At 42.7% G+C, this 24,265-nt stretch overlaps 1 protein-coding gene across 2 annotated transcripts in view; it reads left to right on the top strand.

Annotated features, from left to right (window-relative positions):
• Positions 1–24,265, top strand: part of LOC130117206 (cohesin subunit SA-2-like) — a 99,838-nt gene that overhangs the window by 62,013 nt on the left and 13,560 nt on the right. The window contains exons 23-33 of one of the 2 annotated variants that reach the window (XM_056285381.1): positions 2,095–2,187; positions 2,308–2,482; positions 2,620–2,759; positions 2,848–2,949; positions 7,980–8,128; positions 8,269–8,397; positions 8,514–8,722; positions 18,598–18,832; positions 18,992–19,102; positions 19,184–19,310; positions 20,031–20,108. In XM_056285381.1, coding sequence (XP_056141356.1) covers positions 2,095–2,187; positions 2,308–2,482; positions 2,620–2,759; positions 2,848–2,949; positions 7,980–8,128; positions 8,269–8,397; positions 8,514–8,722; positions 18,598–18,832; positions 18,992–19,102; positions 19,184–19,310; positions 20,031–20,108 — 1,548 coding nt within the window. Of the gene's footprint in view, positions 1–2,094; positions 2,188–2,307; positions 2,483–2,619; positions 2,760–2,847; positions 2,950–7,979; positions 8,129–8,268; positions 8,398–8,513; positions 8,723–11,873; positions 12,030–18,597; positions 18,833–18,991; positions 19,103–19,183; positions 19,311–20,030; positions 20,109–24,265 lie in introns of those variants that run through there. The other variant, XR_008810627.1, reaches the window with a different exon arrangement.

Here is a 24,265-nt window from a genome sequence, read left to right on the forward strand (position 1 = left end):
CTCTCTAGAAGCAAAAACATAGGCCACAGTCTGTATATATGAAGAGGCAAAACAAGAAGCACAGCTTGCACATTAACAGGCAAAAAATAAAAATCACAGCCTATATATCAACAGGTAAAAACAAAGACCACAGCCTGCCTATTTGGAAACAAGACGAGACCACAGGCTGTATATGAAGAAGTAAAAGAAAGACCACAGAATAGAAAAAAACAAGAATGAGAATTAGAGTGTAAAAGTAATACCCACAGATTTTAGCTCATATAAAAAGGAAAAAAATAAAAACCCACAAACTATATGGAGTAAAGAGTAATTGTCTACCTGAATGGTAACGTTACATCATCAGCATTATATGTTTTTCCTCAATTCACTTTACTTGCTCAGTGTCTTAATGAATGCGCTGGCATCTTCTGTTGACTTAAACACCTTCTCGGCACCATTATATGTAACCCGGAGACGCGCTGGGTATAGCAGGCCAAAACATCCCCGGAATCTCACGGAGCTGGTGTCGGATATCACTGAAGGCAGCCGGGCGTGGGCAGTCTTAACAGTGTGATCAGGAAAGCTAGAGATAGACATGTCCCCAATCTTGATCCGTTGTTGGGCAGGGCTCTGGCTCGCAAGATATCGACGCAGTCCGTGTGATAATGTAGTCGAGTGATTATGGGACGAGGGCGCTCACCTTGTTTCGGCTTCGACTGGGGAGTGCGATGAGCGCGGTCCAAGAGGGGCTCTTTGTCAAGCTTAAGAGCATCTTTTAGCAGAGTGAAGATAGCCGCTGCAGTGGAGGAGATGGGTGAGTCCTGTGGAATTCCCAATGTCCTTACATTATTGCGCCGTGATCTCGCCTCAAGATCTTCGCATTTATTGTCCACTCTTACCAGTTCGGCTGACAGCTGCTCCATTTTGGTCTGAAGTGTGACGATGTCTTCGGTGCAGGTGGACAGAGAGGTTTCCCTACGGTATTTTTCAGAGCTTGCACTTCAGACTGAATCTTTGGATGATGCTGGCGTAAATGGGCAAACATGTTCATCATGCTCCCTCCCGCCTGTGTAAGACACATGTGTCGAGCAATGCCTGCACACTGTCTCCCTTCTATCCACTTGTTTTTCCCGTCTTCATCCAATGTAAAACTAAATCCATTATGCCCCCAAACAGCTGACCTGTAAGACGATGGTGCATCCTTAAGTTGTAGCTGAAGGTTTTCACCTTCATTTGCCATTTTTCACTTTATGCGGACTATCTATTTAGCTAATGCAACGCTTGAATGCGCATCCATCAATTGTGCCAACAGTCAGAAGGTTCCGCACCCACAAATGAATTTGTTGAAGTGGCCTGTCTAATAGGCTAGCTATATTTATTGTTTATCCCTGTGATGTTACAATGATTCAGGAAGACTTAAAATTACTATTTGTATTTATGGTGTTTTATTTTTGAATTTTCACCAAGGCCACTACAAAATATGCTACATAATGTCACCAAAACATGAAGTACGTTCGTCTAATTAATAACACACGATCTCGCAAAATGTGGAGCATATTGAACAGTTAAGACTGTAGCGAATGATTCGGAATCCGATCCAGCATCGTCCCACCTCTAGTAGTTATTATAAAAACTACACTGTAACAAGAACTACTTAACCTCTAACATCTTTGAAGAAAACCTGTTTGCTGTCTATAAATATTTTGTCCGTCAATCATATATGCAGTGTTCCCTTTTCTTGTTGGCACTGTTTTGAAGCAACTTTGGTAAATCCTTTGCTGCCCCTTGTTGACATCATAATCAAAATATCAGGATAACAGTTTTTTGTTTATGTGTGTAGCAGAACAAATATTGACACTTGCCATTAGATACCCTAGTTTACATTTGTTACTCCCATCTAGTCCTGACTTGATGCGCTGGCTGTAATTTTTTGTTGTCTCACGTTGTAGAGGGTTATGCATCTCAGCTGGGATACCTGCCAGGTTCTTAATTATGTATTTTGTCAATTAAGTTAATAACTATGATTATTTTCTATATATCGGAACTTAAAAGCACTTCTGACAATAGTAACTAAATGAAACAATATCATTAAATGTTATGCTTGTTATTTTCTAGGGTGATATGGTGACCTTGAGAAAGCAAATGAGAGCTTTTTGCTTGATGTGTCAGCGCTACCTTTCCAGTGTCAACACTGCAGTGAAAGAGCAGGTGGGATCACACAGAATAGGCTTTTCCCCTCTACCTCTGGGTTTGATTGACTAGTGCTCCATGCAACTCTAATTTACATCCATGATTTCTTTGGCACTAAAGTGTGGGGCATTATTCCAGGCATTTACCATCTTATGTGATGCACTGATGATCTTCAGTCACCAAATCATGGCGTCAGGCCGAGAGCAGCTAGAGCCTCTGGTCTACACCCCAGACTCTTCATTGCAAGCTGAGCTTCTCAACTTCATCCTGGATCAAGTGTTCATTGACCAGGATGATGACAACAACAGCACAGGTCTGCGTCACTCACAGTTCTATATTGCTGCTGCATCACAGCAACATAGTTGAGGATTGTTGGATGTCTGTTGTGTTTGCCAGTGTATGATGTTAACTCTTAGGATTTGTATGTAATGCTTATCCTCTCGTATCTAGATGGGCAGCAAGAAGATGAAGCCAGTAAAATAGAGGCTCTGCACAAACGACGGAACCTGCTAGCAGCATACTGCAAATTGATCGTTTATAACATTGTGGAAATGAACACGGGAGCTGATATTTTTAAGCAGTACATGCGGGTATGTTTGACAGCCCATTATTATTAACTGTAAAGAATTTCTGTTTCTGCTGCTCCCAGTTAATGACACTCCTTGTCTCTTTTCACAGCATTATAACGACTATGGAGATATAATTAAGGAAACCATGAGTAAAACAAGACAAATTGATAAAATCCAGTGCGCAAAAACACTCATATTGAGCTTGCAACAGGTAAGATTCTTCCAGGCCATGTTTAAACTTCCTTATCTGAGAAACTTCCTGAAACATTTTGTGCAGACAAATCAAAGATATGCAAGGGCATTCTATTCAGGAATGGCTGAGCTTTGTTTACATTTTAACACTTATCTAAATGTATGCTTCTCTCAAAGCCAAATAAATCACACAAAATACACACAATCTGGACAGCGTGTTATGAGCTTACAATCCAATGAGACAGTCTTTGGATTTTATGATACTATGTAATCATTTTAGGTTTAAGGTGTATTTTAAACACTTTGACAAAATTACCTTTTGTGAAATTGCCATGCTTACCACTGAGGCAGTGTTGTAGTCGAGTCACTAAACCTCGAGTCCGAGTCGAGTCTCGAGTCCCCAGTGTTCGAGTCCAAGTCCGAGTCAGCAAAGAAAAGTCGAGTCGAGTCCGAGTCGAGTCCCCATTACCTGAGTCCGAGTCAAGTCCCTATTACCCTAGTCCGAGTCCGAGTCATCAAGGTTGAGTCTGAGTCGAGTTCAAAGATGGCTCCAGTGATCCACTCGGGCACAGTCAAAGATCTGACATACAAATAAAAAAGGTCTACATTAAACAAAAATGACACAGCTGTCACCATTTCAAAGGGAGTTTATTTATTTTGTGACACGATAGCCAAACAAATGCACACCCACACACTCGCACACATGCACGCGCAAGCATGCGCGCACACACACATTTTTAGAACAGTCTGAATTTCTTTGACATTCTGAACACTGGATGTGCTTCAAAACACATTTGATAGCTGTGAATAGCATGCTATTAGCAAATGGTGGAAACAGTGTGCAGAAGTAAGTTCCACAGCATACAATACATTCATAAAAACTAGTCAAAAGACATTGTCTCTCAGGAATAGTTAGGAACAAAAGGCTGGTGGCACTAGTTTTAAGCATACACGTCTCATTTCAAAAACATAAGATCTGACAGCATGGAACTACTCAACCTTGCACGGTGAGGCCTCATCAAAATGCCTCCATGACTAAATACCCTTTCAATGGGTGCACTGGAGGTAGGGATAGAGAATACCTGTGTGGCAATCTGATAGAGGGTAGGGAATTTGGATTTGTTTTGCTGCCAAAACCTGAGGCACGGGACTGAGTCAGAGTCCTGCTCAGCGATCAAGTTGAGGTATGCAGTCAACTGAGCCTGGCCAGACGGCTTCTTCTCGGTGGAGGAGGGAGTCCTCCTATAGTGGGAGAACATTCTCAACTGCTTCTCAGGAGGAGACTCTGAAAGTTCACCTTCCCCTGGTCCTGTTGCTTCCGCTGCATCTGCTGTTGATACCGCTTGCTTGTCACCCTCTGCCTTTATATACTCTGAAATGAGAGGGGGCATGGGGGACTCATTACAAATATGTTATTGACTAGGCCTACATGACAAATGACACGCCTATGTGCTTTATTGTAACACCTTCAATGATATAAACATCACAACAATCAAATAGTTAATCACTTAACTAACGTTAATCAAAACATTTCTCACCTTTGATCTCAGTCTTCAGCACATCTTTGACGTCACTGTCCAGCTGCACATCATGTTCTAGCCGCTGGAAGCCAAATGCTGGGTCCAACACAGATGCTATGAAGTAGGCATTGGTGAAAGGAAATTTGGTGGGGCCTCTTCCTTCAGCCGGCTCACAACCTGGTATCTTGACTGCACTGAAAACCTCTGCAAACCTTGTTTTCAAGGAGCTCTCCAGAGCTCTCACCAGAGGCCCACAGTATCTGGCTTTTCCTCTTATTTCCTGCAGGTAACAGCGCAGAGTGAGGACACAGGGGACAATCACACTGACGGTGACAGTAGTCTCACCCTGAGTTAGGTTGGTTGCCTCTAAGAACGGATCAAGAACTTCGATCAGTTCTTTAAGCTGAGCATACTCTCGCGGGGATAAGATAAGGCTTTTGTGCCCCACTGATTCCAACACACTGGACAGCTTTTGCATGTCTAAATGCACATAAGCCTTCACCTGCTTCAGAGTGGAATTCCATCGTGTGGCATTCGCTGTTGGAATTGTTGCATCACCAGAACACGCTTCAAAGCAGTCTTTAAACGAGGTGCCACTGTGGAGGAGGTTGGCTGCACGGGATAGCTTCTCTAGGGTGCTTGACAGCCCACTGGTGTCTTTCAGACCATCTTTTATGACCAACTGCAGTGAATGTGTGAAGCATGATAGTCTCTGCATCTTACAGTTCTCAGCCAAAGTGTCATTGACTGTCTGTTGATCTTCTGGCATCAGGTCTTGCCATATTTCATCATCGTCCTCAAATGTGCTGGGATCATGAGCTTCAGCATCACAAGGATCCTCTAGGGGAAAGCTGGCCTGGAAAGCTTTTCTCATGTTGGATGCATTGTCAGTTATGACAAAGTTGATCTTGTCCTTAATCAGGTATTCTTCAGCACAGCATTCAAACATCATTGCAATCTTCTCTCCTGAGTGTTTCCCATGCACTCTTTTGCAGGAAAGAAGATATGACTGAAGGCTGAGTTACTGTTTTTTTTATCCATTGCCACTGTGTGTGCTGTCACTCCAAGGAATGACTGCATCTTTCGATCACTCCAAATGTCTGTGGTAACAGCAACACTCGATGCTTCTGCCAGCTGGTTCTTTATCTGTTCTTTCTTGACTTCCACCATTCCTGGAATGGTCACAGAGGAAATTGTGGATCTTGCTATGGGCCGGTACTGAGGGTCCAGGACATGCAGGAAGTGCTTGAAGTCCTCGTTGTCAACAATGGAGAGTGGCAAGCAGCACTTAATGATTAGATCTTTTACAAGGGCATCACTTATTGCCTTCTGACGTGGATGTTTGAGGTCGTACATCCTTTGCTGTCCATCATTTAAAAATGATGTGATAGTCTTCTGACCTGGAGCAGCTGGCATCACATCTGAAGCAGTGGAGGCACGGTATTCTTGGAACCTAGGGGAAGATAGGATACACACTTTAGCTTGCTGATGCCAAACTGTTTCAAGTAATCTTTCTCACAGCAAAAAATGTGTAACGTTATAGCTATAACAATATGCAATAACAATACAAATGTTACACATTATACACATAGTGGTTTGAACCATAACCAGTTAAGTTACATATTTAGTTATCTATATAACTAACATTACCATATTAGTAGATTAACTAATGTAAACTAGCTGGATAAATGAAAAGTATGAGAAAAGATACATAATTTATGAGACTAACAGGACAGGGATTAATTAGCAAAACCCAGTCATTTAATTATTGATTTAAGTATGTTACATGCTACCTAGCTGAGCTTTAACTCTCTATCCTCCGTGAGTCTGTATGTTTATTCTGTATGGGTCAGGGAGGGTGTGATTTTGTTAGAAGATAGAGCCAGTTCATAGTACTGTTCAAAAGCTACGTCGCGCGTGTCTATTTTTAGAATTTGGCACACCCAATGCTGCATATATGCAAAGAAAAATATCCCCATATTTACAGTAGCCTATGCGGTGTCACCAATCACGATACGGTTCGGTAGTTTTCGGTACATCGGGGGGGGGGGGGGGGGGAATGCCACATCCGTCAAATCTTGTACCGTCTCCAGCTCTCAAGAAAACCAGTGGCGGCATCCACATTAGCTTTCTTCAATTAGTCCATTTAGCGAGTGATAGCCTACAATTATTTTTATTTGCATTGTAAAGTTGTGCACATTTTATCAACATTATTTGTGGATGCATATAGGCTAGACTTCTTCCTTCTCCGCACTTGGAGAATATTCATGGCGGAGATCTGCAATGTGCGGATTTGTTATTGCTAGTTAAGATTAATGCTAACACGGTAGTTCAGAGTGGTGTGTTTTTTCCGTTAAGTGTATGCTACTTGGTAATTAGCTAAATGATAAATAAGAAAAATCAGTTTTAATCTCCCTATAACACGAAGACGCTGCGTGTTACTTACCAACTCATCATTAGTGAGATCGATGGCACGCTCGTACCGAAAGCGAACCGTACTGTGACTTTTCTGTGCAATGCTGCATTAGCATTCTAACAGTAACGTTACTGAACTTACCTATACAATCTCACTTGGTTCTAGTGATATGATATACCCGCCACACGACCTGACCTAACATCTTGGACCAGTGGTTGAGTTACTTCAGAGGCTATTGTTACCGTAGCTAGATGGCTAGCTAGCTAACGTTAACTGATCACCAACCATATCATCAGCTGACTGCATATCACTTACTTTTCTGGGTGCATCCTTGACAGATGTCTGTTGAAGTTTGAGGTTGTCCCGGTCTTCTCCTCAATAGTTCGTTTACATATCGAACATCTAGCAGTGATCTTGCTGGAATTTGTTGTAAAATCTGTGCAAGCAAAGCGCACAATTCGGGGCGTCTCTTTAGGCATCTTCGCGCTACTGAACATGACGGTATGCACGCCACGTGAATCCACGTGTAGGTATGCACGCCACGTGCCTGCCCTTACACGAAATTGAATAATGTTACAGTATTAATATAGCTATCAATATATTTTAATAGGGCCTATTATTTAAAAAAAATCTAACAAAAACAGTCTTTATCAATTAAAAAGTCACGAGTCCGGGTCTCCAACTTCCGAGTCCGAATGCAGTAAATTCGCGAGTCCGAGTCCAAGTCCGAGTCATCAGTGCTCAAGTCCAAGTCGAGTCACGAGTCATGAAAATCAGGACTCGAGTCGGACTCGAGTCCGAGTCCTGGACTCGAGTACTACAACACTGCACTGAGGTGTTACTTTCCCTTGAAATGTTGCTTCATTTTGCCTTAATGTAACTACAAATGATGGGGGGGGGGATGCTTTCCACAGAAGCTGTTATAAACAAAAAAGATTAGGTAAATATAGACTAAGTTTAATTTTATTTAACTCAAGTAAAGTTCATGAGGCAATTTAGTCAAGGGCTGGGCTTAATTCCAACTGACAAAATGAGCTATCAGAGAATTAATCAGAATTTACTTAAAGATTTATTTTAATTATGTGCTGATAAGGGAGTTCTTTTCTTTTTTAGCTATTCAACGAGATGTTATCTGACCTTGGCTGCAATTTTGACCGATCTTCATCAGCCTTTTGTGGCATAAAAGAGCTGGCCAGGCGTTTCTCATTGACTTTTGGCTTGGATCAGTTGAAGACGAGAGAAGCTATTGCCATGTTACATAAGTAAGTAGTTGTCATAAGCCGAAAGATTGTGACAGCTTTGCATGCGACTATTATGTTGACATCTATATTATAAAAAAAACAGTTTGTTGTATTGTGTAAAGCTTTTTTCATGCATTACTTCTGTCTCTTAATTGTTTCAGGGATGGCATTGAGTTTGCTTTTAAGGAGCCTAGTCCCCAGGGAGAGGGAAACCCACCTCTTAATCTGGCATTTCTCGATATCCTGAGTGAATTTTCTAGCAAACTGCTGCGACAGGACAAGAAAACAGTGTAAGTTTCAAACTGAAACTGTGTAAAGTTGTCTGTGTTGAATATGGTCAGAATGAACCTGATGATGAGCACTGCTGAGAACTTAAACATGAATGTTGTCACTTTGACCCCCTTAGGCACCTGTACTTGGAGCGATTCATGACATTTCAGATGTCTCTGCAGCGGGAAGACTGCTGGCTTCCCCTTATCTCATACAGGAACTCCCTGCAGGCCGGAGGCGATGACGATACCATGTCTGTCATCAGTGGGATCAGCAGCCGAGGGTCCACCGTCAGGAGCAAGAAGGCCAAGCCAGCCGGCGCTAACAAAAGGAAATTGCCTGAGGGTGATTATATTTGTTGGTATTTGTTTTGAATTATAAGGGCTGCCACTGGAACTGCACAGTTATTTCTGGACTAGTCAGGCTGATAATCAAGCAATATTTTATCATTGTAAAACATTTCACATTTAACACATACACTTGGGTCAAAACATCAATATTGGCTGCCCTGTGTGTATGCATCAACATTTGCATTGTTTTGAAAATGTCTTTGCTTGTAACACATTGTCTAAAGGTTTAATTTGTTTTATATATTTCTTTTCTATGCATATGGCCACATATATCAAGAAGTACCTCTGTCATTTTTTGTTAATTTGTCTGTTATTTGTCAGTTCTAAAACGGTGAAAAAAGCCTCAACACTACCACTACTACTACTTTCGACTGCTCCCATTAAGGGTCGCCACAGCAGCTTATCCGTTTCCATCGCTTCCTGTCCTCTGCTTCTTCCTCTGTCATGCCAGCCACCTGCATGTCCTCCCTCCCCACATCCATAAACCTCCTCTTTGGCCTTCCTCTTTTCCTCTCCCCTGGCAGCTCCACATTCTCCATCCTTCTCCCAATATACCCAGCATCTCTACTCCTACTTTTCTTCATTCAAGCCCCTCAAAGTACTCCTTCCACCTTCTTAACACACTCTCCTCGCTTGTCAGCACATTTCCATGTGTAGCCTTCATCGCCCTAACCTGCTACATATCCTGTTCAGCTCAGTCCCTCTGTCTAGCCAATCACTACAAGTCCTTTCATCTTTCTGTAGTGTCCAACCTCTCATACAACTCACCATACACCTTTGCTGTTGCCACCTCTCTCTTTACTTTATACCCCATCTTCTTGTACTCCTGTCTACTTTCTTCATCTCTGACTATCCCACTTTGCCTTTGCCAACCTCTTCCTCTATATACTTTCCTGTAATTCCTTATTCCCCCACCAAGTCTCCTTGTCTTCCTTCCTCTGTCCAGATGACACACCAAGTACCTTCCTAGCTGTCCCCTTCACTATTTCTGCAGTGGTTTCCCAGCCATCTGGCAACTCTTAACTACCACCCAGTGCCTGTCTTAACTCTCCCTGAACTCTACACAACAGTCTTCCTCCTTAAACTTCCACCATTCGATCCTTGACCCTTCGCCTTCACTCTCTTCCTCTTCTTGGTCTCCAAAGTCATCCTACAGACCACCATCCAATGCTGCCTAGCTACGTTCTCCCCTGTCACCACCTTGCAGTCTCCAATCCCTTTCAGATCGCGCCTTCTACTTAAGATATAGTCTACCTGTGTGCACTTTCCTCCCCTCTTATATGTCACCCTGTGTTCCTCCTTCTTCTTGAAATATGTATTCGCCAAAGCCATTTCCATCGTTTTTGCAAAATCCGCCACCATCTGTCCCTCCACATTCCTTGACACCATGACCACCTCATCGCCTCTGTTCCCTTCAACAACATGCCCATTGAAGTCCGCTCCAATCAGCATTCTTTCCTCCTGGGTACCCTCTCCACCACTTCATCCACCTAACTCCAGAATTCTTCTTTCTCTTCCAAGTCACACCCTACTTGCGGGGTATATGCACTGATAATATTCATCTTCACACCTTTGAATTCCAGCTTCATACTCATCACTGTCTGACTCTCTTCACATCCAACACACTCTTGACATACACTTCCTTCAGAATTACCCCTACCCAATTTCTCTTCCCATTCGCACCATGATAGAAGAGTTTGAACCCACCTCCGTTGCTCCTGGACTTACTCCCCTTTCACCTGATCTCTTGCACACACAGTATAGCTACCTTCCTTCTCTCCATCATGTCAGCGAGCTCTCCCCCTTTATCAGTCATAGTGCCAACATTCAAAGCTTTGACTCTCCCCTCCATACTCCTACTCTTTCTCCTCTCCCGCTGCCTCTGGACATGCCTTCCCCCTCTCCTTTGCCCAACAATAGCTTAGTTTCCACCAGTACCCTATTGGCCAACAGTACTGGTGGCGGTCGTTGGTAACCCAGGCTTTGACCGATCCGGTATGGAAATCTGATTTATCCATCCATCCATACATCCATTATCCAAACCGCTTATCCTGCTGTCAGGGTCACAGGGATGCTGGAGCCTATCCCAGCAGTCATTGGGCAACAGGCAGGGAGATACCCCGGACAGCCCGCTAGGCCATCACAGGGCAAAATCTGGTTTATTATCCACATATTTGATTTGGCAAAGGTTTTATGCCGGATGCCCTTCCTGATGCCTCCCCATTTATCTGGGCTTGGAATCGGCACTAAGAATGCACTAAGAATGTGCATCCTCAGTGGCTGGGTTGAAAAAAAGAAAAGCCTCAACACTAATAGGTAATAATAATAAATCAAACTTATATAGTGCTTTCGTAACACTCAAAGTCGCTTTACAATAAACGGGGTGAAACAAGACAACAGATAAACATAACACAAACATACAGGGGTGGATGGGAAGGGAGGCTACGAGAGGGAGAAGCGGCAGCCTCACACAACACCAGGAGTACTCGCCGACTTAGACAGATACAAAAGGGGAAGAAAAACAAATATCATAAATCACAGATGAAGTCTGAAGAGGTGGGTCCTGATTAATGACTTGAATGTGGGCAGATCACAGCGGTGTCTGATGTGCTTCTGGAGGGAGTTCCAAGAGGAGGGGTCAGCAGGTCGAGTGCTCGGTCCTTAGTCTGCCTCAGATGAAAGGATGGGGGGGGGGGCACGAGAAGGCAATGGAGGAGAGGTGTGTCTTGATTCGGGATTGGAAGAGTGAGAGGGATTCTGAGTCTCTAATGATTTGGAGGAGTGAGTTTCAGAGCCTGGGAGCTGCCCCGGAGAAGGCTCGCTCACCAAAGTTGCGGAGGTTGGACATGGGGGTAGAGAGAAGGGAGGCTGAGGTGGATCTGAGGGACCGAGAGGGTTGGTAGGGGGAGAGGAGGTTGGTGAGGTATGGGGGAGCCAGTTTGTGAAGGGTTTTATAAGTAAAATACATAATCAAATATTTATAAATAAAATACAGTAAGATACATAGAATTTCAAGGTTAGCTAATGTTGGATTTATACTTGTCTCCCAGCAATTTATTTTCCACAAAAGTCACTACACATTAATACTTTCATAGTATATAGAAAATATTGTGACTTTTTTATTTCTTAACATCATATTGGCCCAGGAATGGAACAAGAAACAGATTATCTTTATGCATGCGCAATAATCCAGGTACGGAAATCACAGAAAGTTGAATGAATTCACCTGGACACAACGTTTACTGAGAGAGAAACGTTTCATCACTCATCTAAGTGACCTCTTCAGTCGCAACTGACTACAGGTAACCCCACCCTTATAAACAATACAATGGCATAATAACTGCGAACAATGACTGGTTTCATATGCAAATTGCCGTGACCATTAACTAGAGTTTCAGTGGCAATGTTTACTGTTCATAGAAGATTTGGGAATAGTTGCAATCACAGCATGGTAAGATGGTGACAGGTGTACTCTTAGCGCCCCCCCCCGCCCCGGTTCAGGGACGGTCGTTCCCTTGTCACATAGATGGCCTCTTTGACTCCCCGTTCAAACCCGCGTTCCTCCCTATCAAGGATGTGCACATCCTCATCCTTGAAAGAGTGGCCACTGTCCTGTGGATTGGTGTAGACTGCAAAGTCTTGGCCTGATGTGTTAGCTCTTCAGTGTTGTACCATCTTCTTGGCCAGTGTCTGTTTAGTTTTCCTGATGTACAATTTGTTGTGTCCTTGCGGGCCCAGCATTAAAAAAAAAAGGGTAGCTGGAGACCGAAATACGATTTATATAGAACTCAAAGAGATTTATTAACTCGCGCTTCATGTGAACTTGGGCACACTCTGATCTGGAGCTATGCTGAGAGGGCGGGATTTATACTGTGGTGTGACACTTCCAGCAGCCTGAGGCTCATGGGATATGTAGTACAATATGTCTACCAACAATTAACTCTATTCTTGTGTTGTTAACAAAAATACACATCTTAATACACAACATTCCTCCCCAGAAACTTTTATCCTCTTATTTTCTATAAAAGAAAACAAAATAACACTTTTACATAACTTAAATTCACGCCCATGACCTTTTTTTCTCAATCCTTACATTTTTATGTCCAGGCATAACGATCAGGAGCTCGCCTAACACGCTGTGGTCTGATGTTATGTGTTTCAATAACAGCATCATTTGATTCACTTCCTTCCAGTTCAAGACCGGGTACAATCTCAGTTTCTGGGGTAACATACAAGTGTTCAGCAATGTCAACCTTTTCTGTGTCAACCTGTTCTGTGTTGTTGACTACCTCCACTGTCTTATCAGTGATCAACTGATCTATGTTTCTTACTGATTTGACTGTCCACATTTTCCAGGTAAGTCACTGGACATAGTGCTCGCTGTATTACAACCAGATTTCCATTTCTTCCCATCTCCTCCCCGGAAATTCCTAACCAACACCTTCTGACCTGACTGGAGGGTTCTAAGGCGGCTTTGGACACGTCTGTTTGTCTTGCATCTGTGCAGAGAAGTTGGGTTTGACAAATGACAACCTAGTTCTAACACTTCTCTTTAGAAAGAGCTCAGCTGGAGTTTTCCCCGTTGACGTTGATGGTGTGTTCCTGTAACTAAACAAGACTCGATCAATTCAGTGTTGTAAAGAATACCCATATTCTTTATGTTTGGTGATTGACTGTTTAAAGGTCTGGACTAACCATTCTGCCAGTCTGTTAGAGGCTGGATTGTACGGGGCTGACTTGATATGTTTGACACCGTTAAATTCTAGGAATGTTTCCAATCTCTAGAAACTAGCTGTGGTCCATTGTCAGAAACAACCACTTGGGAGAGCCCATACGAAGCAAACATACCCCTCATAGCTTTTACAGTGGCTGTAGCTGTGGTGTTAGACATCAATTTGATCTCTGCCCAGCGCGAGTAAGCATCACTGACCAGCCGAAACTGATGTTTCCCTTTTTCGGCGAAGTCTATGTGAATTTGCTCCCATGGCTGCTCTGGCCATTTCCAGAGGTGTACTGGGGCTTTGTTTGGCATGTGTCTATTCTCTTTGCATTCCTTGCAGCTATTTACCATTTGTTCGAGTTCCTTATCTAGTTTTGGCCACCAAAAATGGCTTCTGGCTACTGCTTTTGACTTAACAATGCCCATATGTTCTTCATGTAACTCAACATTTTAGGTCTCAGTGTTGTAGGTATAATCACACGTAACCCCCATAACACAATCTGCTTCCACTGCGAGTTCCTCACGTCTGTTCCAGTATTGTTTTAACACCTCATCTGTAACATGTTTAGGCCAACCATTCTGTGTGAAATGCCTAACTTTGGTAAGCACCCTGTCTTTTTCTGTCTCATTCTTAATGTCTTTGGCTGAAACAGGGATGGCTTCTAACCATGACACTCTAAAATCAGGGTTGCTCTGTGGTGCTTCTTTCTGTAAAGGCAACCTTGATAAACCATCTGCGTTTGCATGCTCCAAGGACGGTTTGTATATGATGTCGTACTGATAGGCTGAGAGAAGTAGCGCCCATCTCTGCAGGTGGGCAGCGGCTAATGCTGGCACCCCTCTCTTTGGCCCCAGAATCTTTACTAGTGGCTTATGATCAGTAACTAATATGAATTTCCTTCCATACAGATAATCCCTAAATTTCTGTACCCAGATATGATGCCTAGTGCCTCTTTCTCAATTTGGGAGTAGTTTATTTCAGTCTTGCTTAGAGTGCATGATGCATACGCTATTGGCCTTTCACTACCATCTGGCATCTTGTGTGATATCAGTGCTCCTAATCCATATGCGCTAGCGTCACAAGCCAATATGATAGGCAACTGAGGGTCAAAGTGAGTAAGGACAGTTGAGGAAGACAACTGCCTTTTTGCATTCTCAAAAGCTGCTTGGCAACTGGGAGACAGTTCCATGGGCTGTCTTTCTGTAACAGCACCGTCATAGGTTTGATTATGGTAGACAAGTTCTCAATGAATTTTCCATAATATGTCAGTAAGGATAGGAACGCTCTAAGCTCTGTGGTGTTCTTTGGCTGTGGAGCACTTGCTATGGCTTCCACTTTCTCTAGTATGTGGTGTAACCCGTCTCTGTCTATTTTGTGTCCCAGGTACGTTACACTTGGTTGACAGAAGGCACATTTCTCTTTGTTTACCCTAATACCTCTGTCTTGTAGCCATTCTAAGACCTGTCTAAGACCACATTTTCCCAGTGTTGACTTTCTGTTTACCCTGTGATCAGAATGTCATCTAGATAACAGACAACACTTGGAAGTCCCTGTAGCACCTGATCCATAATACATTGGAATATTGCCAGTGAACTTGCTACTCCATATGGCAACCTGTTCAGTTGATAGACACCTTTTGGTGTATTTATGGTAAGGTACTGCTTTGATTTCTCATCTAACTCAACCTGTTGGTATGCTTGTGTTAGGTCTAGCTTGGTAAAATATTTGCCACCTGCTAATTTAGCAAACAAGTCTTGCGTCTTCAGTAGTGGGTATTTGTCTATCTCTAACCATGGGTTTATGGTGACTTTATAATCCCCACAAATCCTAACTTCCCCATTGGTTTTTGGGATGCACACAATGGGTGTCGCCCACTCACTGTACTTTACAGGAGTCAACACACCTTTCTCTTCCAGCTTTGTGAGCTGCTGCTCCACTGCTGCGCTCAATGCATAAGGTACTGATCTGGCCTTACAAAATTTTGGAGTTGCTTTGTCAACTACCTGTAATTTTGCTTTTACTCCTGAGATCACCCCTCTGTCCCTATCAAATACTTGGGAGTATTTCTCATACATCTCACTCAGTCAGCGGATCTGTTACTGGCACATAGTTCACTCTAGACCAGTCTAGATTTAGGTACTGAATCCAGTTCCTACACATCAGTGTTGGACCTTTTCCCTTTGACACTAACAATGTTAGCTGTTCTGTTTGGTTTCCACACTGTACTCTCACTTGGAATTTCCCTAACAGTGGAATTGGCTCTAAAGAATAAGTTTTCAAGCTAACCTCACAAGGCTGCACTTCCCAAATCTCTGTTTGTACAGTTTCTCTGAGATTATACTCATGGCTGCACCTGTATCTATTTCCATTTTAATCTTGACACCATTGCATCTTACCATTACCATGTATGGTTTCACATACTCACTGTCACCTTTCACTACAAACAGTCCAAATTCCTTTTCAGTCCCTGGAGTGTCCGTGGATGCAGGCTGATGGTTTGCATTGATGGGTACGCTTACAATGTAGTCGGAGTCTGGAGGCTGTTCCGGCACTGCTGGATAAAGTTCAGTCTCTCCTGGAGGCTGACCCAGCACCTCTGGGTACAGTTCAGTCTCTCCTTGACGTGCTGACTGGTGCCTCACCTCCATCGCACTTGGTCCCACGTTGGCTGGTTCCCTCGCTATGTAGCGGGTCTCTCTCTCTGCCGCATTGCCTTTCTTGAATGCCTCTGGTCTATTGGAGGTGCCACTCTAGCTGCCTGTCTCCCTCACTGGTGCATTCTTGCATGCTCGCTCGAGATGTCCTTTCTTGTTGCATGCTCTGCACTGAAAATCTTTGTACTTGCATGATGCAGCTGGATGTCCCTCACCAAGGCATCTGTAGCATGGAGTTGCTCTCGCGCCCTGACTCTTTTTCCTGTCGTGTGCCTTCTCAGTGATCCCGCGCCCACCTGCATTCGCTTTGTGACCACTCACACTGTCTGTTCTCAGCAGAATTTGCTGGAACGTTCTCAAACTTGTAGTTGGGCACTCGAAATTATTCACAATGGCCATCACTCTTGCCCAGTTCAACTGTTCTCCATACGCAGCACTTAACAGCTTAGCTTGTAGCTCCTTACTACTATTGCCATAAACTAGCTGATCCCTTAATTGTTCTTCTAGTGTTGTGCCAAACTCTCACAAGGCTGCTAGCCCTTTTAGCCCAGCTACATACTCTGCTAACGACTCTCCACTTTGTTGCTTGTGTGCATGGAAACTGTAACGTTCACTTAGGACATTTTTCTTCGGCACACAAAAGTCTGTTAATGCTTTCAAGAGGTCTGCTAGTGAGGTTTCAGATTACTTTTTCAGTGCTACCAAGTCAGTCAGTAACGAGAACGTTTTTGCACCCACCACTGATAGGAAAACAGCCCATTGTTTCTCCTCTTCAATTCTGTTTGCTTCTACCAACTGCAAAATGTTCTTCGTATGTGCTGAAGCTTTCGTTAACCTCACTGAAGCACAATACTGACTCACTGCTGAAAACCGCCATGCTTAGTTGACCACGTTGCTAGCTAGTTCTGTGACTTTTCGCTAGCTTCATCTTCCATTCTCTCAACATTTTCTCTCCGCTTCCACAGGAAAACAAAAAAAATCGTGGTAAATGAATCCCATCCTCGTCGCCAGTTTGTTGTGTCCTTGCGGGCCCAGCATTCAAAAATAAGGATAGCCGGAGACAGAAATACGATTTATAAAAAAACTCAGAGATTTATTAATTCGCACTTCATGTGAATTTGGGCACACTCTGAACTGGAGCTATGCTGAGGGCGGGATTTTATACTGTGGTGTGACACTTCCAGCAGCCTGAGGCTCATGGGATATGTAGTACAATATGTCTACCAACAATTAGCTCTATTCTTGTGTTATTAACAAAAACACTCATCTTAATATACAACATTCCTCCCCGGAAACTTCTATCCTCTCTTATTTTCTGTAAAACAAAACAAAAATACACATCTTAATACACAACACAATTCATGGCAATCCTCCCGGCACTTAACAGCGTACACTATATTGCTCTGGGGGAGTCAAATTGGTCAGTTGGGATTTATAAGCTGTATAAAAAGAAAATGTGATGAGGGGGATACCAAGCAGTGTCCAGGTGGTGACCCCCATCACTATGGAGTCCTGGCAGGGGGACAGACTGCACGTGCACACAGGGGAGACTCACATCACACCATTCACACACACAGACGAAGAGATAGGAGAAAACATTCAGTGAGAGAGAAAAGACATGAGAGAAGAGAACAGTTTGCAATAGTCAATAACTATATGCTATAATCTCGTCAGCAGAACAGTACTTGGTAAATTCATTGAGACAGAAACCGACCTGCCATGCAGTACATGTTGTGAAGCGGTCAACTTAAAGGCAACTAACTGTAGGCTAGGCATAAAGATGAGTTTTAAGTTTTGATTTAAGGGACTCATCAGACTCTGATTATTTGATGGCAGTAGGCAGGTTATTCTACAAGAACGGGGCCCAATAGGAAAAGGCTGTGCCACCAGCTGACTTTTTTTTTAAACTTTGGGTACACACAGGAGCCCTGTATTTTGAGAGCGAAGACCTTGAAATGGAATGTACGATTTAAGGAGATTGGACGGTATGATGGGGCATGCCCATTTTGAATTTTATAAGTCAGCAGAAGCATCTTGAAGCATCTTGGAAGTCTGATCTAATATGGATAGGAAGCCAATGAAGGGAGGCAAGAATTGGTGTAATATGGTCAAATTTTGTAGTTTAAGTTAAGATTCTAGCTGCAGCATTCTGAACCATCTGAAGACTTTAAGTAAGGATTCTAGCTGCAGCATTCTGAACCATCTGAAGACTTTTGGTACTAGCATGTGACAGACCTGAAAACAGAACATTACTGTAATCAAGTTTGGATGAAACAAATGCATTAGAGTCTCTGCCAGCCATGGACAGGAAAGACCGAATTTTAGCTGTTTCGTAAGTTGAAAAAAAATCTCTGAATAAATGTTTTGTCCAGATGAAATGATTCAACTTTCTATGAAGAAACAGATTAGTATTGACACTGATGATTATTTTGCCTCTTTATTTATTGTGCATGGTATATGTAACTTTCCTAACACCTGTCTTCCTTTTCATTTAGAGGAGAACAGCTGTAGCAGCAGTGAAGCTGCATGGATGAACCGAGAACAGAATGTGCAGACACCAGTGATGATGCCCTCACCACAACTCACCTCAACTGCACTAAAAGATCCAAAAAAGATGAGGCCAGAAGATAATTACATGGCTGCATACCCCGTGTCAACAGAGCAGCATCACCACCAGCCTGTACCTCCTCAGCAGCAGCAACACCACCACCAGACTCCCATGGATTACAAGTAATGGAACTGTTCTAGATAACTATCCATTTAGCTTCCTTTGAATAAAGCATGTTCAAAATTTAGTGCTGTTGTGGGTAAGTTGCACTGTTGTGAAATTGTGTGCAGCTGTTCTTTGATCTGCCAAGGTTGGATTAAGTATTGAATACTGTGCCACAGCACCCAGGTTGCTTGGATGATGGCGCAAAGGCAGCAGGCAGAGGCACGCCAGCAGCAGGAACGGGTTTGCATGCAGTATGCCAAGATGAGAAACCATATGCAGCAAACAATGTAAGATGGCTCTCTACTTAACATCATCTCAGCTGAAAAATTGTCCCTTTTTATTAATATATTTCTATGTCTTCTCCTTAGTCGTCGGGGCTCTGGGCTAATGGAAGATGACGAAGAACCAATAGTCGAAGACGTTATGATGTCCTCAGAGGAACGCTTGGAAGATCTAAATGAGGGCATGGATTTTGACACTATGGACATAGATCTGGTAATTTAAAAAAAGAAGTAAAATTCTTAATCTAGGATGTATGAACTGCCAAAACTGACCAAACAATTCTTTAAGGTGATGATACATGTAAAAATATATTCTGCGAATTTGACAAATGCCTCTGGCAGTTTCCGTTTTGGAAACAACATTTCCTTTTAATGTCCAGGCTAGCTTGATTGGTGGTTATATTTGTCTGTAAGTTTGAACATCAGCCAATCAGAAACATCAAAATTGGTCAGTTGTCTTTTTTTCCCGGGAAATGTAATGATTTATAAAGCAGGGTTATGATGAGTGCTTCAAAATAATAAGCAACTTTTAATTGTGAATATTTATTAATTGAATGTGGGTGTGAGTGATGGTTGTAAACACGTGACCATCTTGGACATAAAACTTGGACACACAATTTGGAGCTACTGATGTCTATAACAACATACTGTGGCATCAAATACTCATTTCTCCACCAAAAAGAATGATTAGTCAATTTATTGGTTTTGAATTAGTGATGCCAATTTATGTTTTTATTCATTTTTATACCGTTAAATGTCCAAATTATTAAGCTGAAAATTTTCACTAACATTCATATAACATATTCATATTACCGATGTTGTACTACATTTGCCCTATATTTTCCAAAAATGTTTGACCATGTATCATCCCTTTAAGGAATCAATTTCAATTACATATTTGTTGCATTATTCTGACTGAATTCCTTTATTCTAGCCGCCCTCCAAGAACCGCAGAGAAAGATCTGAACTGAAGCCAGATTATTTCGATCCATCCTCCATCATGGATGATTCGGTAGGATGATTTTTTTCTCCTGAATAATAGCAGATGAATGTTTTAAGGGTTAAGGCCACTCTGTCATTGTTTAACTGTAATTGTTGAAATATTACATTAGGTGTGCAGAGTAGGTGATGTCATTGGTTTGTCATCAAATGGGGTCCCCTCATTAAAATTTTTTGATTGACTTCTTCTACAGGCTAGGTATTCTCGTGCTTAAATTAAACTTTCTCCTCCCCTACATTATATTTGTAGCGGCTTTAAATTTAAATGATTTGAATTCAAGCACTTTCTTAGCTTACAACCAGTGGGACTGCACCCAGCTTTAAAGGTTCAGTCTCCAACTGAGGCTGTCCACTTATGCTGTTGTTATGATCAGACTTTATAAACATTGTTCGCTTTATTACTTGCCAATGAGGAAAAACCAGCTGATGCCACAACACTTTCAATTCCTCTCTAGGCTTTCAGTTGTCTCCATTTCTTAAACAAACACAATGTTGTTGACCCAATGGCGAAGTACGCCATATTTCTTGATAATAATAATAATAACTTTATAGCACCTTTCAAAACTACTGTTACAGAGTGCTCCACAAAGAGAAATAATACAGCAGGAGGAAAATCAAATATAAAGTCATAGTCAGCAAACAAAACAACGGGGGTCCACGGTGGTGTAGCGGTCTGAGCATTGGCTTTGTGTCAATGCAGTTGCCCACTGGGGACCGGGGTTCGCGCCTCGGTCTCGTCAGATCCGACTATGGCTGGATTTGATGAAGCAGCAATAATTGGCAATGCTGTCTTCGGGAGGGGGGCAGAGTCGGCTTGTGTTCATCACATGAATGTGTCTGTGTGTGTGTGTGTCAGAAAAAGCAGTGGTTCAGCCTGAATTCGCCTTGTCACGAAAGTGATGAGGCGTCTCCTTTGAGACTGCCGGCCGGAGTTGGCGGCAGTTAGCAAATGCATACAGTGCGAGGGTGGGTGTTTGAACTAGAATTGGGAGCGATTGGCCACTAAATTGGGAGAAAAAGGGAAAAATCAGAAATAAATGTAAAAAGACAAAAATAATAAATAAAAAATTAAAAGTATGGATAAAAGGTACACATAAAAGTAGCAGATAAAATAGAAAAAGCCATACGCTAAAGTAAGTCTCAAGAGACACTTTAAAAGAAGGCAGTGAATTTTCTAGTCCAAGATCCTCAGGTAATTTATTCCAAAGGGTCAAGCCCTAACAGTGAAAGCCCTGTCACCCTTGGTCTTCAGCCTTGACTAGGGAATATCTAATATGGCCTCATTAGAGGATCTCACGCTATGGACTAGTGAGTAATGATTTAGAAGTTCACCTAGGTAGCACGGTGTCATACCATGCAGGGCCTTAAAAGTCAAGACTAAGTTTTTTAATTTTTTAAAAATTAATATAGTATATTAAAAAAATCAATTCTAAAGCAGACAGGCAGCCAGTGAAGGGAAGCTAAAATAGGGGAGATGTGATCATGCTTTCATGAGTTGGTGAAAAGTTTGGCAGCTGTGTTTTGGACACTGAAGCTGTGCAATCATGTTTTGGCCAAGGCATGTAAACATGGCATTACAATAATCCAGATGAGAAGTAATAAAAGCATGAATAACTCTTTGAAGATAATTAAAAGTAATAAAGGGTCTAATTCTAGAGAGATTTCTCAAGTGGAAAAAAACATGTCTGAGCTAGCCTTCTAAGATGGGAATCGAGAGTGAGATTATGATCTCAAATAACTACAAGGTTCTTAACAGTGGGTACAACATGCTGAGCTAGAGTGCCAACAGCCGGCAGAACCTAAAATAAGGACTTAGGTTTTGGAGGAGTTAATCTGAAGAAATTTTTCTGCCATCCAACCTTTACCTGCAGTCAGGTAATTATATAGAGAAGATAACTTGATTAATTCAGATGGTTTGCAGGACAAGTACAACTGAGTATTATCTGCGTAGCAATGAAATTAAATATCATGCTGTTTGATAATGTGGCCCAGAGGTAGTAAAGAAAGAGAAAATTAAATTGGTCCTAGAGAGGAGCCCTGCAGCATCCCATACATAGACAGTGCTTCAGAGGAGGTAAAGCCATCAACAGACACGATTAATTTTCAGTTGGAAACATATGAAGAAAACCACTGGAGGGCAGTCCCGGAGATACCAACCCAAATTCTGAAGCTTTCAGTTGCAATGCCATGATCCACCATGGCAAAAGCGGTACTAAAGTCAAGCAGAACCAGCACCGAGCATTCGCGTACATCAACCTTCATCAATATATTATTGATAAATCTTACAGGAGAGCAGTCTTTGTGCTGTGTTGCTGTTAGAAACCGAATTAAAATTTCTCAAAAATGTACTAATACTACTACTTTCAGCTGCTCCCATTAGGGGTCACCACAGCAGATCATCCGTTTCCATCTCTTCCTGTCCTCTGCATCTTCCTCTGTCATGCCAGCCACCTGCATGTCCTCCCTCACCAAATCCATAAACCTCCTCTTTGGCCTTGCTCTTTTCCTGGTCTCTGGCAGCTCCATATTCTGAATCCTTCTCCCAATATACCCAGAATCTCTCTTCCGCACATGTCCAAGCCATCTCAGTCTTGCCTGTCTTGCTTTGTCTCCAAACCGTCCAACCTGAGCTGTCCCTCTAATATACTCATTCCTAATCCTGTCCTTCATCACTCCCAATGAAAATCTTAACATCTTCAACTCTTCCAGCTCCACCTCCTGTCTTTTCCTCAGTGCCACTGTCTCCAAACTGTACAACATAGGTGGTCTCACTGCCATCTTGTAAATGTTCCCTTAAGCTCTTGCTGGTACCCTTCTGTCACAAATAAATCCTGACCCTCTTCTCTACCCACTCCACCCTCTCTACACTCTCTTCTTCACCTCTCTTCCACACTCCCCATTACTTTGAACAGTTGCCCCCAAGTATTTAAGCTCATACGCCTTTGTCACCTCTACTCCTTGTATCCTCACCATTCCGCTGTCCTTCCTCTCGTTCACGCATATGTATTCCATCTTGCTCCTACTGACTTTCATTCCTCTTCTCTCCAGTGCATACCTCCACCTCTCCAGGCTCTCCTCAACCTGCTCCCTACTCTCGCTACAGATCCCAATGTCATCCGCAATCATCATAGTTCACAGAGACTCCTGCCTGATCTCGTCCGTCAACCTGTCCATCACCATTGCCAACAAGAAAGGGCTCAGAACTGATTCTTGATGTAATCCCACCTCCGCCTTGAACCCATCCATCATTCAAACCACACACCTCACCACTGTCACACTGCCCTCATACATATCCTGCACCACTCCTACATACTTATCTGCCGCTCCCAACTTCCTCATACAATATCACACCTCTTCTCTCGGCACCCTGTCATATGCTTTCTCTAAATCCACAAAGACACAGTGTAACTCCTTCTGACCTTCTCTATACTTCTCCATCAACATTTTCAAAGCAAACATCGCATCTATAGTGCTCTTTCATGGCATGAAACAATACTGCTGCTTGCTAATCATCACCTCTCCTCTTAACCGGGCTTCCACTACTCTTTCCCATATTGTCATGCTGTGGCTGATCAACTTTATGCCTCTGTAATTGCTACAGCTCTGCACATCACCCTTTTTCTTGAAAATTGGTACCAGTATGCTTCCTCTCCACTCCTCAGGTATCCTCTTATTTTCCAAGATTGTGTTAAAAAATCTAGTTAAAAACTCCACTGCCATCTCTCCTAAACATCTCCATGCCTCCACAGGTATGTTATGTGGACCAACTGCCTTTCTAGTCTTCATTCACTTCATAGCTGCCCTCACTTCTTCCTTGCTAATCCACTGCCCTTCCTGATTCACTATCCCTACATCATCCAACCTTCTCTCTCTCTCATTTTCTTCATTCATCAGCCCCTCAAAGTACTCCTTCCACCTTCTCAGCACACTCTCCTCGCTTGTCAGCACATTTCCCTCTCTATCCTTGATCGCCCTAACTTGCTGCACATCCTTCACAGCTCGGTCCCTCTGTCTAGCTAATTGGTACAAGTCCTATTCTCCTTCCTAAGTGTCTAACCTCTCATACAAATTGCCACATGCCTTTTCCTTTGCCTTCGCTACCTCTGTCTTTGTTTTATGCAGCATCTCCTTGTACTCCTGTCTACTTTCTTCATCTCTCTGACTATCCCA

Source organism: Lampris incognitus, chromosome 8, assembly GCF_029633865.1.
Source record: "Lampris incognitus isolate fLamInc1 chromosome 8, fLamInc1.hap2, whole genome shotgun sequence".
Taxonomy (NCBI): Eukaryota; Metazoa; Chordata; class Actinopteri; order Lampriformes; family Lampridae; genus Lampris; species Lampris incognitus.